General features: G+C 42.5%; 1 protein-coding gene across 2 annotated transcripts in view; it reads left to right on the plus strand.

Moving 5' to 3' along the window:
* AP1AR (adaptor related protein complex 1 associated regulatory protein) overlaps positions 1 to 15,702 on the plus strand; it is a 98,226-nt gene that overhangs the window by 38,372 nt on the left and 44,152 nt on the right. For both annotated transcript variants that reach the window (XM_082254463.1, XM_082254464.1), the window contains exons 4-5: positions 4,673 to 4,698; positions 10,023 to 10,119. In XM_082254463.1, the coding sequence (XP_082110589.1) occupies positions 4,673 to 4,698; positions 10,023 to 10,119 (123 nt within the window). The remainder of the gene's footprint in view (positions 1 to 4,672; positions 4,699 to 10,022; positions 10,120 to 15,702) is intronic.

Here is a 15,702-nt window from a genome sequence, read left to right on the forward strand (position 1 = left end):
ATGTTATGACTGCATTTGTTTTCTTTTTTAGGCTTTTTTTCTTGTGTTTTCATCTGGTGATTCAGACTATAAGTCTGTTGGTTTTCAAAAGAACAAGCTGTCCTGAAAAATGTAACAGTTACAGTGATGAGACAAACCAGTTATCACTGACAGGTGTAATTACAATGACCAGCTTTTATTTATTCATGCAAAACCTTTGTCCCAAAAGAAAGCTGTTAGCATTTTTTCTGCTCCTAGAAGCTATGTAGTGTTCTATTTGTTCATACACACGACTTTAGGCTATAAGCATTTTTTGAGCTTGTGTCTAGCAGCAGAGAAAAAAATGTTTCTCTTTCGTTCATTGATGGCCACAGCTCCATATCTTCTTGACCCTTAGGTTAATGCTGCCCCTACAGGTGTAGGACACTAGGCGGATAAAGGTTTAACTACGCCAATAGGGCAGTCCCAGGGTGGTGTACTCCCACTTCCTGCTCTAGCTCTTCAGTTTTTATCTGCCTAGTCAGGAGTAAGGACCTAGTTCCTTGCTGGGATCTCTGGTCCTGGCATTTTTACCTTTTTTAAATTGAATCTTTTTTCTTTTTTGTTTTCTACAATCAATTCGGTTCCTGTGAGAACTACAGTCAACTGCCGGATTGGGTGACAGAGTGGATATCCTAGATCATTACAGTCTTCCAGTCTGGCCAGCGATTGTGACCCGACCTTGGCTCCGCACTGAGTTGGCTGCGACATAGCCCCACTGGACAGGGGCTGGCTGGCGAGTTAACATCTCACGAGGACGCATAGCCCTGGTCATGACCTGAGTCGCAGCATACCTTTAGCCCCCCCATGCCAAGATGGTGGGTGGTCTGCCTGAAGTGGTGCCCACCTGGTTCCACGGTGTGGTATGTAGTGTCCCCAACCCCTCTCCCTTGGTGGTCTGTGGATCTGGCAGGCAATTGCAGCTGGGCCTCCACTATAATTTAGGCCACGGCCTGCGACCTGTTGGGCCATCTGGTCAGCCTGGCGGCCCCCTTGAACCGGGTGGTGTCATGGGGGCGCTTCATGTTTAGTGAAATGTAACAGCCATTATTGTGTGGGCAAGGGTGCTCTGCCTGCATCACGGCAAGCCCCAACCCCCCACCTTCAAAGGGGCTATGTCCTATTATGTCCTCTATGGAGGGTGACCCTCTTGCTTTTTACGGGGTTTCATAGGTGGTCCTTTTGTGGACCTTTTGGCTGGCGTCTCCTTGCAGGACTGAGGTCGGCCTCCTCTGCTTGTTATATTTTCAGGGTGAGCTTGGTATATAGTGACTCTACTGGGTCTGTGTCCGTGCAATTCGCGTGCTCTGACAGTGAGGATGATTCCTTTTACTGCATAGGTGCATGAAAAGGCACTGGTGGATGCACTAATTGTATTGGTGTGGGACATTTTAAACATTGGGGATGCAGTTGCTGCTGCATCAAATTCTCCAGTCCCCTTGGGGTCCGCAGATCCTCAAAAGCAGCAAAGGTATTCCCTTTTTCCCCACCTACTGTGACAAAATTGTTGCAAGTCAGTGGAGTTGTTCTAAACGCAATTGCGTTTTCGATAGACAGTATCCCTTGAGGAGTCTCTGTTGACTATGTGGGCAGTCCCACCTGTGGTGGACTCTCAGGTCTCCAGGCTGAATACATCCACCATAATTCCGGTGGAGGAGACTTTGGTCCGCCACGTGTTTACCTTGGTCGGTTCGGTACTTTGGCCCATGTTCACCATAGCATTGGTGTCTCTGATTTTACCGAATGGGCAAAGCCTTTGCGCCAGGATCTGGAGGTGGAACAGTCTCCACCTGCCTTTGCGCAGTTGGTGGACTATTTGGTCCAGGGGTTGCAGTTTGTCTGTGATGCCTCTCTGGATGCGGCTCCCATAGTCTCTGTGCTGTCTGACAGCACCTTCGGCACATGATATGGCTACTATACTACCTCCTCTGGAGTTTCCAAGAGGGCCTGGTCCGATATGCCGAGAGCGGGTCCTTCCAGACCTGTAGACTAGCCCTCTTCTGCCTGAAGGGGTGCCATCACCTGTATTTGGTGTGAGGGATGGTGTCTTTGCTTCCTTCCGGATCCGTGGACCTCCCTGATTCAAGACAAGTGGGTCCATGAGCTGATTCGGTCCGGCTACAAGATCGAGCTTTCGGTCTTCTCCTCCAGAGAGGTTCTTACCTTCTAACCTGCGTTTATCCCCAGACCACGTGCAAGGTCTCTACGAGGTGGTGCAAAACATGCTACTACGAGGGGTGATTTGTTTCATGGGTTTTATTCAAACATGTTTGCAGGTCCCAGGAAGGAAAGTGAGGTACATCCAATCTTGGACCTCAAGCTCTGAACCACATTGTGCGAGTACAGATGTTTTGAATGGAGTCCATTCGTACAGTAGTGGCACCCGTACATCGCGTTGGAAGAGCGTACTTGCGGATGTGAATCCCCTGGGGTTCACCCCCGCTCCTTTTCGGGGACTCTGGGTTTGACTTCCTCCAACGAGGTGTTGAACAGCGTGTGGCCTCGAGTACCATCAAGGGCCAGGTTCGGCCATTAGCGATTTGCTTTCATCATCATTTGGCTACGCTTTCTGTGGCCCACACTTTTGTCCAGGGGGTTCGCCTCTTGGCTCCCCCAGTGCGGTCTCCTTCCCCTCGTGAGATCTCAACTTGGTTGTCGGTCCCTCAGTAGCCGCTGTTGGAAATATTCACGAGATTCTTCTGATTACATTGTCCCAGAAAGTAGCCTTCTTGGTGGCTTTTTCTTCCGCACCGAGGGTGTCGGAGCTGGCAGCTTGTCTTGTCGTACACCATTCTTTGTGGTTCACGGAGATAAAGTGGTGCTTCATCCCTGCCAGTCATTCCTTCCTAAGGTCGTCTCTGGTTTCCATTTAAATAAAGGCATTGTGTTGCTTTCAATGTGCTCTAAGCCTAAGCACTCTAAAGAGATTTCCTTACATTCTTTGGATGTGGTTCGGGCAATCAAGTGTACCTGGCGGTGACTAAGTTGTTCTGAAAATCGAATTCCCTGTTTGTCCTTTACAGGTGGACCCTGTTAAGGGGCTGCCCGTGTCTGTTGCGGCCATTTCCAGATGGATCAGGCAGACGGTGGTGCAGGCCTATTGCATTAAGGGTCAGGATTCTCCTTTCCCTGTTGAGGCGCATTCTACACGGGCACTTATTGCCTTTGGGCCTTCCGTCATCCAGCGTCAGTGGGCAGGTTTGCAAGACAGCCACCTGGTCGTCCGTGCACACTTTCACTAAATTTTATAAGGTGGCTATGTTGGCATCTGCGGATGCCGCCTTTGGCCGCAGGGTTTTGCAGGCTGCTGTTGGAGAGGATTAGTCCTCTTTGGGGGTGTAATTTTTTTTGTCAGGTGAGCTAAGTTGTTTCCTGGTTGAGCCCCTGTTTTACCTGGTTGGCTACGTTTAGCCTTTGGGAAGTATATCTATTACTATGTTCTTCCCACCCCTCATGTTGACACTGCTTTGGGACATCTTAAGGGTCAAGAAGATATGGAGTGGTGTCCATCAATGAACGAAAGAGAAAATGGGATTTTTGTCTTGCCGTAAAATCCTTTTATGTGATGTTTATTGACGGACACAGCACCCGCCCCTCTGAGTTGGGGTTTCTGTTCTTCTGGCACTGCTTGTTACAAAACTGAAGAGCTAGAGCAGGAAGTGGGAGTATACCCCCTGGGACTGCCTTATGTGTGTAGTCAAACTTGTCCTCCTGTTCTAGCTTTTTTTGAGCTTATAAAAATTGCTAGTGTGCATTGAGCCTTCCTCGAACACAGAAGGTGTAATTAATGGCCATAACACCAGCTGAAAATAGAAGTGAAAAAGCCCAAAAAAAAGGAGAAAACAAATGGAGCCACCGCATCAAATGATTGGTAAGCTACAGTATATAACCTTTTTTGTTTTGGATTTAAAATTATTGTAAAGTCTTGTTAATTTTTTTTTTCCTATAAAAACAAACATGTTATACTTACCTGCTCTGTTGCAGTGGATTTGCACACAACAGCCTGGATCTTCCTCTTCTGGGGTCTCTCTTCTGTGATCCTGGCCCGTCCCTCTCATTGAGTGCCCCTACAGCAAGCAGCTTGCTATGGGGGCACCCAAGCCGAGTCACGGAGCCCCGACCCCGCCCCCTCTCTTCTGATTGGCTAGCTGACTTTGACAGCAGCGGCAGCCAATGGAGGGAGAATCTCGGACGGCTGAGACATTTGTGGACATCGCTGGGCAGAGAGGGACCTCGGGTAAGTATTCGGGGAGCTGGTGGGGGGCTGTTGCACACAGAAGGTTTTTTTTATCTGCATGCATAGAATGAATTAAGATAAAAAACCTTCTGACTTTACAACTGCTTTATTACCTCTTTAGGCAGTCTGAGTTGCCATTGATATTGTGTTTTAGTAAATTCAGTTTTGCTGTACTTGTTCTGGGTGTCACTATGCTGACTCCTCCTTCTTTCTGACCTTCATTTATAAATATAAAAGAGTTTTACCTTCTTTGTTGATAGAAACTTTGGAATGGGGTTCATACGTCAATGGATTTAAGTAAGGCAAAACTTTTTTTTCTTTTTTTTTCACTTTGGCTAGTATAGACATCACTTTTAATAATACATTTTTTACATGTATCAAAATACAAATCTTAATTTATTATTTTTTTTTTTACAGGGGGAAAGTCCAGGAAGTAGTCAGAGGTAAGCGATCTGTTTTTACAGTTTATTGAACCCAAATTTCCCAAAGATTATAGTGATAATACATTGGCGTTGATTTTCGAAAACTAAACACAAAATCTGGTGCAGCTCTGTATAGAAACTAATCGGGTTCCAGTTTTTTTTTTTTGTCAAATCTTAAAGTGATTGTAAAATCTCCTTTTTTTTTTTTTTTTTTTTTAAGTTAAAAATAACAAACGTTATACTTGCCTGCCCTGTGCAGTTGGTTTTGCACAGAGCAGCTTAGATCCTCCTCTTCTCGGGTTCCTCTTCAGGACTTCTGGCTGCTCCCTCCTGTTGAGTGCCCCCACAGCAAGCAGCTTGCTATAGGATCATCCGAGCTGAGCCACACCGCCGCTCCGCCCCGTCCCCTTTCTCTCTTGATTGACTGACTTTGATTGATAGCAGTGGGAGCCAATGGCACCACGCTGCTGTCTCGGGCAATAAGTAGGGCAGTCCCGGGTAGCCGAGACACTTCTACAACATCGCTGGATCTAGATGGGCTCAGGTAAGTATTGGGGCTGCTGCAGACAAAAGGCTTTTATCTTAATGTATAGAATGTATTAGGATAAACCTGACTTTACAGCTATAATTGAACAAGCTGAAGTTAGAAGCTGATTGGCCATCATGCACAGCTGCACCAGATTTTGCACTCTCCAGTTTTAGTAAATCAACCCCTGTGTGTCAATTCTGGTCCTATCTAGTACTCCATGACTGCCATCAGCCTATGTTTTCCTAGATATTAGCCTGGGTACAGCTGTGATAATCAATAGTGCATGAGGGCCCCTTCCCATTCTTCTGTTTTAACACACAAAATCAATGGAAGCACATGAACATGCAATTCAAGGTGGTCATAGCATGTGCAGTAATTGAAGGAAAAAAGGTAATTGTGGCAGATAGAGATTGTTCTAGCTTAGTGAATTTAGTCTCTACTCAGTAAAAGAGTAAGGAAGAGGAAGGTATCTAAAAATTGTTTTGAAAATATCTGATTTTTTTATTTTTTTCTCTGAAGTCCGTTAATGACCTCCTAAATGCTCTTAGTAGATGTCCTTGACGAGTGCAGAAGCCTAATGCTCATGTCATTCACAAGATAAGTAATGAGTAGAAAAGGACACAGATGTTAGTTAACACACACTCATACTGTAGTTCATTGAGATTTCACCTCTTTCTTTCCAAGTTTATTTTTGTAAAGAAACAAACTCTAACAGTAAAAACTTTCATTTATGGTTGTGATTTGTAAAAGGGCTAAAAAAATGTACCTAAATTCTAAAACTATGGAAAATGTAGACAAGTGGTTAGGAGATGTGTTCAAGGAGTTTAAACTGAACGGACACAATGTCATTAAACAGATGCCACCCATGTGAAAAAAAAAGGCCTTACTAAATTTGACTGCAAATAGACTTTGATACAAGCCTCTTGCTATCCTCTGATTTACAGTAGGGCTCAGAGACCCTTTATAATTTATCTTTAGCATGTTAATCTTGAGATCTGGGCGTATAGGTGGCAGATCTTCACTTTTCCCTTAATTTTACTGGCGTCCTTTTTGACCAACAGAGAGGTCGTAGGAGCAGGGACAAACTAACGTTTTTTTAAAGTTTCGGTATTTTTTTTTTTTTTTTTCCACCTGTCCTTCATAGATCGCTTTTAATTCATAAAAGCTATACTATGACTTCTATGAATGGAGGATGGGAAGTTATAGTTGGCACTCTTGATAAAGGCCCAGAATTTGTATAAACTCCACAGCATCAGAAGATTAAGGCAGCGGGGTTATGGGGGCGCAGAAGGCTTCCGTTTTAAACTAGGACATCTGGCACCAGCACAAGGGACATTTCACATTAAATGTTAGTGTTGTCCCTTGTGTTAATTTTTTTTTCTTACCTAAACATAAGCTTTAAAAGAAAGGTCAAGATTTGCATGAAAATTCAGCTGTAATAAATATATACACACACATAATATCTGCATACTGAATTAGTATGCAGTTTTCATGAAAGGTGATCCCTGCTTATGAGTTTTTTCTCTCTTGTCCTCAGTTTGAATAACCTAGGTTTTTGACAGGTTTACGTTTAAGGATGGAAAAGCAAATTTTTTAAAGGTCTAGTTTAGACAAACACCGATATCCACAAAGAACAAAAATAAAAAAAAAACTCTTGTCATTTTGGAGACCAAAATATTCTTTAAATGAGGAAAAAAAAAAAGGGAGAGCCCAATAATATTTCCAATGCACAGGAAAAGATAAAACATATTTTCCGAGACAGTGCACAGTATTGCAAAGGTGTGTTTCAGGCCCTTAAAGCCTGCCCATACACTACTAAGCTTTATCCCTTTATATGCTCATACTGTCATACTAAGTGATAGCATTCAGGTTACAGGAAAAGTAGCTGTTCTTATGGTGCTCACTAAGAATAATGAAAAAAATCCTGCCTCTCTCTCCACGCTTGCCTGAATTATTGAAAGAGCTACAGTGCATAAGAAAAGTATTCACAGCGCTTCACTTTTTCCACATTTTGTTATCTTACAGCCTTATTCCAAAGTGGATTAAATTCATTATTTTCTTCAAAATTCTACAAACAATACCCCATAACGACAGTGTGAAAGAAATTTGTTTTAAAATCTTTGCAAATTAAACATAAACCCCCCCCCCCCCAAAAAAAATGTACATAAGTATTCACAGCCTTTGCTCAATACTTTGTTAAAGCACCTTTGGCACCAATTGCAGCCTCAAGTCTTTTTGAGTATGATCCTACAAGCTTGGCACACCTATTTTTGGGCAGTTTCTCCCATTCTTCTTTGCGGGACCTCGCAAGTTCCATCAGGTTGGATGGGGAGTGTTAGTGCACAGCCATTTTCAAATCTCTCCAGAGATTTTCAATCGGGTTCAAGTCTGGGCTCCAGCTGGGCTACTCAAGGACATTTACATAAGAGTTGTCCCAAAGCCACTCCTTTGTTATCTTGGCTCCAGTCTGAAGTCCAGAGCGCTCTGGAGCAGGCTTTCATCAAGGATGTCTCTGTACATTGCTGCATTCATCTTTCCCGTGACCCTGACTAGTCTCTAGGTCTAGGTCTGACTAGACCCTGACTAGTGTCTCAGTTCCTGCTGCTGAAAAAAATCTGCACAACATGATACTGCCACCACCATGCTTCACTGTATGGACGGTATTGGCAAGGGGATAAGTGGTGCCTGGTTTCCTGCAGACATGATGCTTGCCATTCAGGCCAAATTCAGTCTTTTTTTCATCAGACCAAAGAATATATATATTTTTTTTTAAATGTTAGTTTTAGTTTGGGCCAAGTGCATCCTGATTTTTCAGTTTGGCCCCAAAATTTTAATTTCAGTACACCACTATTGTCAATGGGAAGAAAGTTTACCTTCCAACATGACAATGACCCAAAACACACAGCAAAAAAGACCACAGAGTGGATGAAGGAGAAAAAATGTGAATGTCCTTCATTGGCCTAGTCAAAGCCAAGACTTAAACCCCATTGAAATTCTGTCAAATGACTTAGACTGCAGTCCACAAATGGACACCATCAAATTTTGACTGAATTTGAGCAGTTCTGCAAAGAATAGTGGGCAAATATTGCAAAGTCCTAGATGTGTAAAGTTAGTAGAGACATAGCCCAACAGACTAAAGGCTGCAATTTAAAGCAAAAGGTGGTTCAATAAAATTCTGACCCAGGGGCGATCCTTTTTCCAATTCACTGATTCTGGTTTTGATTTTTTTTTCTGATATGTTGATGTTATATCTTTTACTTGGATGTTAGAGTAAATACAGCTGGATAAAACAAAAACTGTCAATTCACAACCAGTAGTAGATGGCACACAGGCAGATGAAACTGGAGATCCAAATTGATTACATGGTTGCACCAGGGGACACAGACAGGCAGATTCAGCAGTGACGCAATTACAAGGTTGCTCCCAGGAGATGAAGGAATCTCTGTACAAAGCCAAACAAACACTGCTACTCTTAAGTGCAGTATGAATTAAAAGCATCTATTTATTCAGACAAATGGCAACTTACGATTTGATGCACATGAAAGCGCATATCAGACCTGACGAGGGTCAGGAGAATCACTGTACCAGGACCAGAGCGGCGAGGCAGAGGCATTTGCGCAGTAGTGTGGGAATGGCGTGCAGTGAGTCAGGATGCTCAGGGTCTGGATGTCCGAGCATACTGCACTTAGAGTGGCGCTGGTTTTTTTGTTTGGCTTAAAGCAAAAACTGTATCTGTCTGTCATTTCAGGCTACAGAGCAACGAAATGTGATTATTTAAAGGCGGGCGATTCTTTTCTATACCCACTGTACCTGACACCTCCATTGATCCAGTGCTCTCTCTTCTGCTGCCCCACTCTCCTCTTCTCACAGGCCACACTGAGAGCCGTGGGAGTCATAGGTTCCTGCTGCTCTCAGTCACCCTCTTTGAGAAAGGAGCACTGGGCGAGCCGAGCCATGCTGTGTGTTTCTATAAATGCACACAGCCTGGCTCATTAGCTTGCCCGCAAGGGTGCCTCCTCAGCACGTGGGTTGCTGAGGGCACACTTGGAAAAGAGGAGCTGGGAGCACCTGCAGGGGACTCCAAACATAGGAGGTGAGGGACCACAGTATGCAATGCAATACCATTCCACAAAGCAGTTTGTGCAACTTAATTTTCTTTTCTTAAAAAAAAAAAGTTTACTATCACTTTAAGCTATTTTGTGACTCTGCTAGACACATTGAAGCGGCACTTGAGCTATTGTGTCACCCTCCTAGACATATTGAAGCTGCACTAGAGGCCCCCTTTATTTATGATGTTGACCACCGCTGAACTAAGCTGTGGAAGAACATCTTTGGTGAAATAATGGGAGTGGTGCATGATTATTCAATCTCTAGCTTTCTCCCTTGGGCACAGTGGAGCAAACAAAATATAACAAGACCCACTGATCTGCAGTAGTATGCAACAACATTTTCCATTTTTATTACTGATGATTGATTGCCTGCCTTATATAACCGAGTATGTGAAAGCTGCTTGTCTGGCTGAAGATAAGCTGGACTGGAAGAAAATATTTTTTTCCATGACCTCAAATTAGGTATTCTGTATTTTCTTTCCAATCTATACTAGACAATTAACAAATGAAATCTGTTTGGTTGTCATGTGCAACAATATTTTATTAGATTTAGACTATTTTTTTCTTAGTCCATATAAATAGAAATGCTTTTATTGAAGAAAATTTGTCATAAACTCTCCAATATAGTTCATTCTCTGCATACAGTTAAGTGTAGAATGTCTGGAAAAGGCTCTGTTGATTTAATTATTTCCTTCTTTAATTCACAGACCTTTAAGTGAGGAAGAAATATGTGATTTAAAGGAACGACACTATGACTCTATTACGAAGAGACAGAAATCCGATGATGTCAGGTTACAGCATGAGGTAATGGAATATTTGCTTGTGCCATTTTATCTTCTGATCTCCCAGGTTTGGGTTACTACAAGGCTTCAGTTTTCCAGGATCAATGTGTAAGAGCCCATATATCAAGCACTATTTTGAATGCGCTTCCTGATACATAATAATGTACCTTATTTTATTTTGGCAGCTATTCTGAAAAGACTTGTGTTTTAGTTTGCTTTTCCAGAAACATGAACCTCTGTTGACCAAGAATTGTTTTCACCTCCATGCCCTATTCCCATAACTGCTGTTTAAAAATCTGGCAGTCAGAGCCTATCTAAGACCTGCCAACAGCGACATTCCTAGTTGGTCAGATTTTTCCTTAGATCCTTTTAAAACCTACAATGGCAAAAATAAAGTTATTTGATCCCCAGCAGATTTTTTAAGTTTGCCAACTTACAAAGAAATGAGGGCCTCCGCCATTTAAAATGCATCATAGGTGCATTTTAAATGGCGGAGACAGAATATCAATTGAAAATGCAGGAAAAAAAACACCATACAAATACCGGTAAATATAAATTGAGTTGCAGTTCAGTGAGTAAAATAGGTATTTGATCCCCTACCAACCAACAATAATTTTGGCTCCCTCTGGCTAACTACAGTATGTGCTCATGGGGTACACAGATTAGTCCTTTCAATTAAAGAAGGTGCTCCTAACGACAACTTATGTGTATAATAGACACCTGTCCACAGAATCTTTCTTCCATTCAAACCTCACCACCATGGGCAAGACCAAAGAGCTCTCAAAGGACATCCGGGGCAAGATTGTAGACCTGCACAAGGCTGGAATGGGCAACAACACCATCAGCAAGAAGCTTGTTGAGAAGGAGACAACTGTTGGAGCAATTATTTGCAAATGGAAGAAATACAAAATAACCATCAGTCACCCTCGATCTGGAGCTCTAAGCAAGATTTTGTCTCATGGGGAAAGGATGATCATGAGAATAGTGAAGAATCAGCCCAGAACTGCACAGGAGGAGCGTGTGAATGATCTCAAGGCAGTTGGGCCACAGCCCCCACACAAACCATTGGTAAAACAATACGCTGCCATGGATTGAAATCCTGCAGCGGCCACAAGGTCCCACTCCTCAAGAAGGCACATGTACAGACCCGTCTGAAGTTTGACAATGAACATCTAAATAATTCAGAGGAGGATTGGGAGAAAGTGCTGTGGTCAGATGAGACCAAAAATTAGGCTCTTAAGCATTTTTCTTTCTCCAAACATGGCGAGTCAAGTTAATGCCAGACTATGGCCCTAAGTACACCATCCATACAGTCAAGCAGGGAGGTGGAAACATTTTGCTTTAGAGCTGTTTCTTTGCTAAAGGTACAGGCTGACTTTGCCGCATTAGGAGCTTGTATGAGAACCTTCTTACCTCAACCAGAACACTGAAGATGGGTCATGGCTAGGTCTTCCAGCATGATAATGACCCAAAACATACCCCCAAGGCACCAAAGGAGTGGCTCAAAAAGAAGCACATTAGCCAGTCTCCAGTCCTTAATCCTATGCAAAATTTATGGAGAGAGCTGAAACTTCGAGTTGCCAAGCGACACCAAAGAAACCTTAAGTATTTAGAGAAAATTTGTAAAGAGTGGACCAAAATCCCTCCTGAGATGTGTGCAAACCTGGTAACCAACTGCAAGAAACTGTCTTGCCTCTGTGCTTGAAAACAACAGTTTCTCCACTAAGTACTAAGTCACGTTTTGCATGGATATCAAATACTTATTTTACTCACTGAACTGCAGTTCAATTTAGAACATTTGTATCATGTATTTTTTCTGGATTTTTGGTTGATATTCTGTCTCTATCATTTAAAATACAACTATGATAAAAATTATAGCCCATTTCTTTGTAAGTGGGCAAACTTACAAAATCTGCAGGGGATCAAATAATAATTTTTCCCAATGTACATAAAGTGAAAGAAGATAAAGACACTGCTGCTGAGTCTTGGCTTTCAAGCAGCAAAATGGGTGTGGAGGTGATTATTTACTAATTACTGTTTACTCTATGAAATCCCTGTTCACACCGGTGCCTTCTTTTTTACCGATTTTCTTTGTGACTTGCATAGATTTCTGTTTAAATGAAGTTGCAAGCCGCAATGAAATTGGCAGTGCAAATTGCGCTGATGTGCGACTTTGAAATTGTGCTGAAGTAGTGCGATTTCAAAGCCGCACCGCTTTTAACCAGGGCTAAATGGTGCTTCCTAGAGAGGCTCCTCAATTTTGTGCCATGCTTTGTCAACTGTAAATTTAAAGTGAACCAGATCTAGCCTAAAATCTTTGTAAACCAACAACAACCTTGAAATGCAGATTCCTTGCTGTTCCTACAAATACCCATCTTAGTAATGAAGTGGATCCCTGTGCAACCCCTTGGAGTCCAGGCTTCAACATTAAGTAGAGATTGTAGTAAAACAGCCTCTATGAGGAGCATTCTTCTGCCTTGATGCAGGCGCACACAATGCTGATGTTTCTGCTGTCATTAGACAGCGGAGTGCATAGGCAAAAGGCATAGAATCACTCGAAGAGGCTCTATGTGATTTATGTGATCGCTGTGATGGCCAATCAACAAGAACACAAGATCTCGATCTTCTCCCCTGTCAGAACGGCGATCTGCCTTGCTTATGTAGGCAGACCGCTGTTCTGCCTCTCTTGGAAACGATCACAGGTGGCTGGTGGACATCGGGTCCAAAAGACCTCCAGTTTGGCTCCCCCATTGTCCTCGCGCAGCACACCTAAGGGCTATTGCACAAAATGGCGTACAGGTACGTGACTTCACGCAATAGAGCCACTTTGCCACAATAAATGTACGTTAGGCAGTCGGCAAGTGGTTAAAGGCCCACTGACCACCAATGTTGTAGGATTTAAGGTGCCAATGACCACCAATGATGGAGGAGGGGGTGGGGGGTTTTACAATGCTTCTGACCACCCAATAATTGTGGGATTGTTTTGAGGTAGGTTTAATCCTTTTATTGCCAGCAACGCATCTAGTAACACTTTGGGGGATTGTGTGTAAATCTGACAAACTAGCTGTCAGATGGAAGAGTTCCAGAAGCTCTGCAGCCACCAGATCGCTTCCACACAGCCTGGTACCTGCTGGTCTGCCCCCCTACCCCAGTAAGTGCCGGTCTGCAATCCATTAGATTCATTGGAGGGCATTTGAGACATGAGGGGTCTTTTAGACTTCCACTTGGCTTCAACCAAAAGTGGGCAGGCCTTGAGGCCACATGTCTACACCAATTGATTCCACAGGGAAATAAGAATTGTTTTGAAGATTAACACAGGTACTTGCCGTCCATTTTTTTTTTTTTTTTTTTCTTGTTTATTTTTTTTCTACTACAGTTACATTCCATGATTTTATTAGTTAATGAACATTAGGTGTGGTTTTCATACAAAATCAGACAAAAGATCGAGCCAATAATATATATTTCATAGTCCTCATTATTGAATGTGTTAGTAGAAAAGAAATCCAATGATGTGTCAAAATACATTTGCCCTAACCGTATTTAGCCTCTCAAGTGTGTAGTTACACGTATAGAATTGCTAATGGTCCTATTTCTGTTTTTGAAGGGAGGGGATAGTATTTTCATGTCATTAGTGTCTGAATGGAGAACGACATATTCTTATTTTTCTCTTAGTGCACTAAAAGCATGAAAAGAAGAATATGAGTGGTTATTCCTTCAAACAGTTGTATGCATTTGGTATGATATTTTATTCAAATGCATGGTGCATAATACCTTTTTCTGGTAACCACTAATGCCATGATGTTGGATGGGTATTTGTTTTAACACTTCACAATCTTATTCTAAATTATTATTAAAATTACCATTTTTAATTAAAATTGTCTCTACAGAATGTCCCTCTACTTAAATATAACAACAAAAAATGCAAATAAATATTTTCACATGCAGAAATGCCAACATCGTAGAGATACTGGGTAATATCACTGCTTGTGTCTAGAGATCAGGAGTTTTTTGTTTTTCACACAAAGTGCCTTGGCTCCCCTTTTCTGCTGTCCAGGGCTGTCCCAGGAAAACCAAGATCATGTCTTCAAAAGACAAGTCAAATTAGTTATTACAATATCCATCAATTGGTGTTGCTATACTACAAAGTTGTTCCTGCAGCCCACCAGTGTCATCTGGGGATACTACCCACTCATATTATGTGAGATTTGCTCAGTAGTGCAAAAAATATAGTAAAATCATGCTGCTGCGGTTGTAAACTGTAAAGATGCACAAATGTGATATTGCCCTTTGTGACTCTCAATAGTTGGTGTATTGCAAGAATAGCTGGCCTTAATGCTTTAGATAAAAGAATAAATGTATATGTATTTAAATTGTTTTTGTGGATTTTCTAGAGTAAAGGCTAAGTTCAGCTTTTATTTTTTTTTTCTGAAATCCAGCTTCAATATGCACCAATGTATACCATACCTTGATTGCAGAAAAAATAAAAGCTTTCTTTGATTTTTGAACACGGCCTTACCTTAGCTCCTGCTGTGTTTATAAAAAACTTCATGACTTCCTGGTATGCAGATTTGGGAGATGAGAGCCAGTATGACACAGGACGCAGTTTACCAGGTTGGCACGGCATCCCCAGCATCTCTCTACCCGTGCATTTTGCCTGGCTTGTCAATGTAAGGTGCCACAGCTGCTATGTTTACACGGCATCCTCATCGTACCTCCAGATGGGCCCAGGCCAACTCGAGTAAACTCTCTGGGGCCTCAGGTTGAACACGCCTGATGTAGTGCAAGCGCCTGCCTGATTGGATACAGAGTGAATGAATAGATAGGTGTGTCCTATTCCACAGCTTTGGTAAATCTAAAGGAAATTGTTTGATCAGATTGTATAGTGTATGGCCACCTTTATACAATGGACGGAGACCCCCCTGCTGTCAGGCCTTATCCACATTTCTGTGCATGTTTTTTATGACGTGTTTTTGGAGCTTTTCCACTCATCGTGCATAGGGCAGCCAACTCACTTCAATGGACTGCCCTACGCATGGCAAACGCTGCAAAGAAGCTTCAGAATTATTTTTTTGAGTGGAGCATGGTGCATTTCTTTACTTCGCTTTTTGGTGTGTTTGCAGCACGTTTTGGCGTGCAACAAAATGCACTGCAAACGTGCCTGATACCCATGCTTGGGATGTCATTAACCTTTAATGGTAATGAAAGCGTCCTGTGCATTTGTAGCACGTTTCTGAAACACATGGCAAAGTGCGCATATTTTGTTCAGACATGCAGATGTGAATGGAGCCTCGTTGTTCTTGTGTAAACACGCCAATTTCACTTGCAGGCCCCATTCACAGTTAAAGTAGCAGGGCCGTACGTTTTTTGGCTTGTTTTTCCTGTGATATGCATAGTGCAGCCCATTGATTTCAATGGGCTGCCCTACATGCAGAAAAGTAGCTTCAGGGACATTTTGTCATGTTGCAGTTTGCACATTTTTTTACCTTGCATTTAGTTGCATTTGATGCTCGTTTTTGCAAAATGTATGTTTGCTTCCACATTAGGGGTGGCATTCATAATTCTTGGCGCTGAAAGCGCGACTTGTTCATTTTAGGTGTATAAAGGT

The sequence above is a fragment of the Pelophylax lessonae genome (assembly GCF_965119305.1).
Source record: "Pelophylax lessonae genome assembly, chromosome: 1".
In the NCBI taxonomy this organism is placed as follows: Eukaryota; Metazoa; Chordata; class Amphibia; order Anura; family Ranidae; genus Pelophylax; species Pelophylax lessonae.